General features: G+C 44.6%; 1 protein-coding gene across 1 annotated transcript in view; it reads right to left on the bottom strand.

Annotated features, from left to right (window-relative positions):
* LOC106954271 (collagen alpha-1(XXVII) chain B-like) overlaps positions 1-1,078 on the bottom strand; it is a 92,750-nt gene that overhangs the window by 7,658 nt on the left and 84,014 nt on the right. The window contains exon 50 of the mRNA XM_015043634.1: positions 737-752. Within this exon, the coding sequence (XP_014899120.1) occupies positions 737-752 (16 nt within the window). The remainder of the gene's footprint in view (positions 1-736; positions 753-1,078) is intronic.

Raw genomic sequence — 1,078 nt, 5'->3', positions numbered from 1 at the left:
ATATATATATATATATATATATATATATATCAGATACCCTGCCGCCAAAAGCGAGCGAGACATCGACTCACTGATCCACACCACCAGGATCTACAGCACTGACATTGGGATGTCATTCGGACTAGAGAAGTGTGGCCGGATGGTTACAAAGAGAGGGAAGGTCGTCCGCACAGAAGGGGTCTCACTCCCAGAAGGAACAATAGCAGACATAGAGCACAGTTACAAGTACCTGGGAATACCACAAGCAAATGGCAACCTCGATGAGGTCACAAGGAAAGGAGCCACAGCCAAATACCTCCAACGAATAAGGCAAGTCCTGAGAAGCCAGCTCAATGGCAAGAACAAGATCCGTGCAATAAACAGCTATGCCTTACCAGTAATCAGATACCCTGCAGGAATAATTAGCTGGCCAATGGAAGAGATAAAGGCCACGGATGTTAAGACTCGGAAGCTACTAACCATGCATGGAGGGTTCCACCCCAAATCCAGCACCCTGAGACTGTACACGAGCCGTAAGGAAGGAGGCAGAGGACTAGTGAGTGTGAGAGCCACTGAAACATCCAAGATCCATAAATACATCAAGGACAAAGCCTCAACAGACGATGTGCTCAGCGAATGTCTCAGACAATGGGGAACAGAGGACGAGGTGCTGGAGGAACCATCATGGGAGGACAAGCCCCTACATGGGATGTACCACCGACAAATAACTGAAGTGGCTGATATCAGGAAATCCTACTGTTAAGGAAATTTTCCTTTAACAAGGAGTGAGGAAAAACTATTTCAAAAACCCAAAGAACCAGAGAAAGAATATATTCTTAATCAGTATTTATTCGAAGTCTCTGCTCACTGATCGCAGTCAGGAGAAAGAGCCCCGAGCAAACAAAACTTACAGTTTTATCAGAAACAATCCAGAAACTATGTATGTCATAGCATTCAAGGACAGATTGATAGATCATAGACCATAGATTTATTGTACTACCAAGGACAGAGGAACTGCTCTGGAAGACTCCCTAGAGCAGGTGTGTGTCTCACAAGAATCATGAAACTGTTGTTTCGTTGTTTTACTCAATCATACGGT

The sequence above is a fragment of the Poecilia latipinna genome, unplaced genomic scaffold (assembly GCF_001443285.1).
Source record: "Poecilia latipinna isolate Pla-1442-1.1 unplaced genomic scaffold, P_latipinna-1.0 Scaffold642, whole genome shotgun sequence".
Lineage (NCBI taxonomy): Eukaryota > Metazoa > Chordata > Actinopteri > Cyprinodontiformes > Poeciliidae > Poecilia > Poecilia latipinna.
This window is presented reverse-complemented; position numbering and strand designations above follow the sequence as displayed.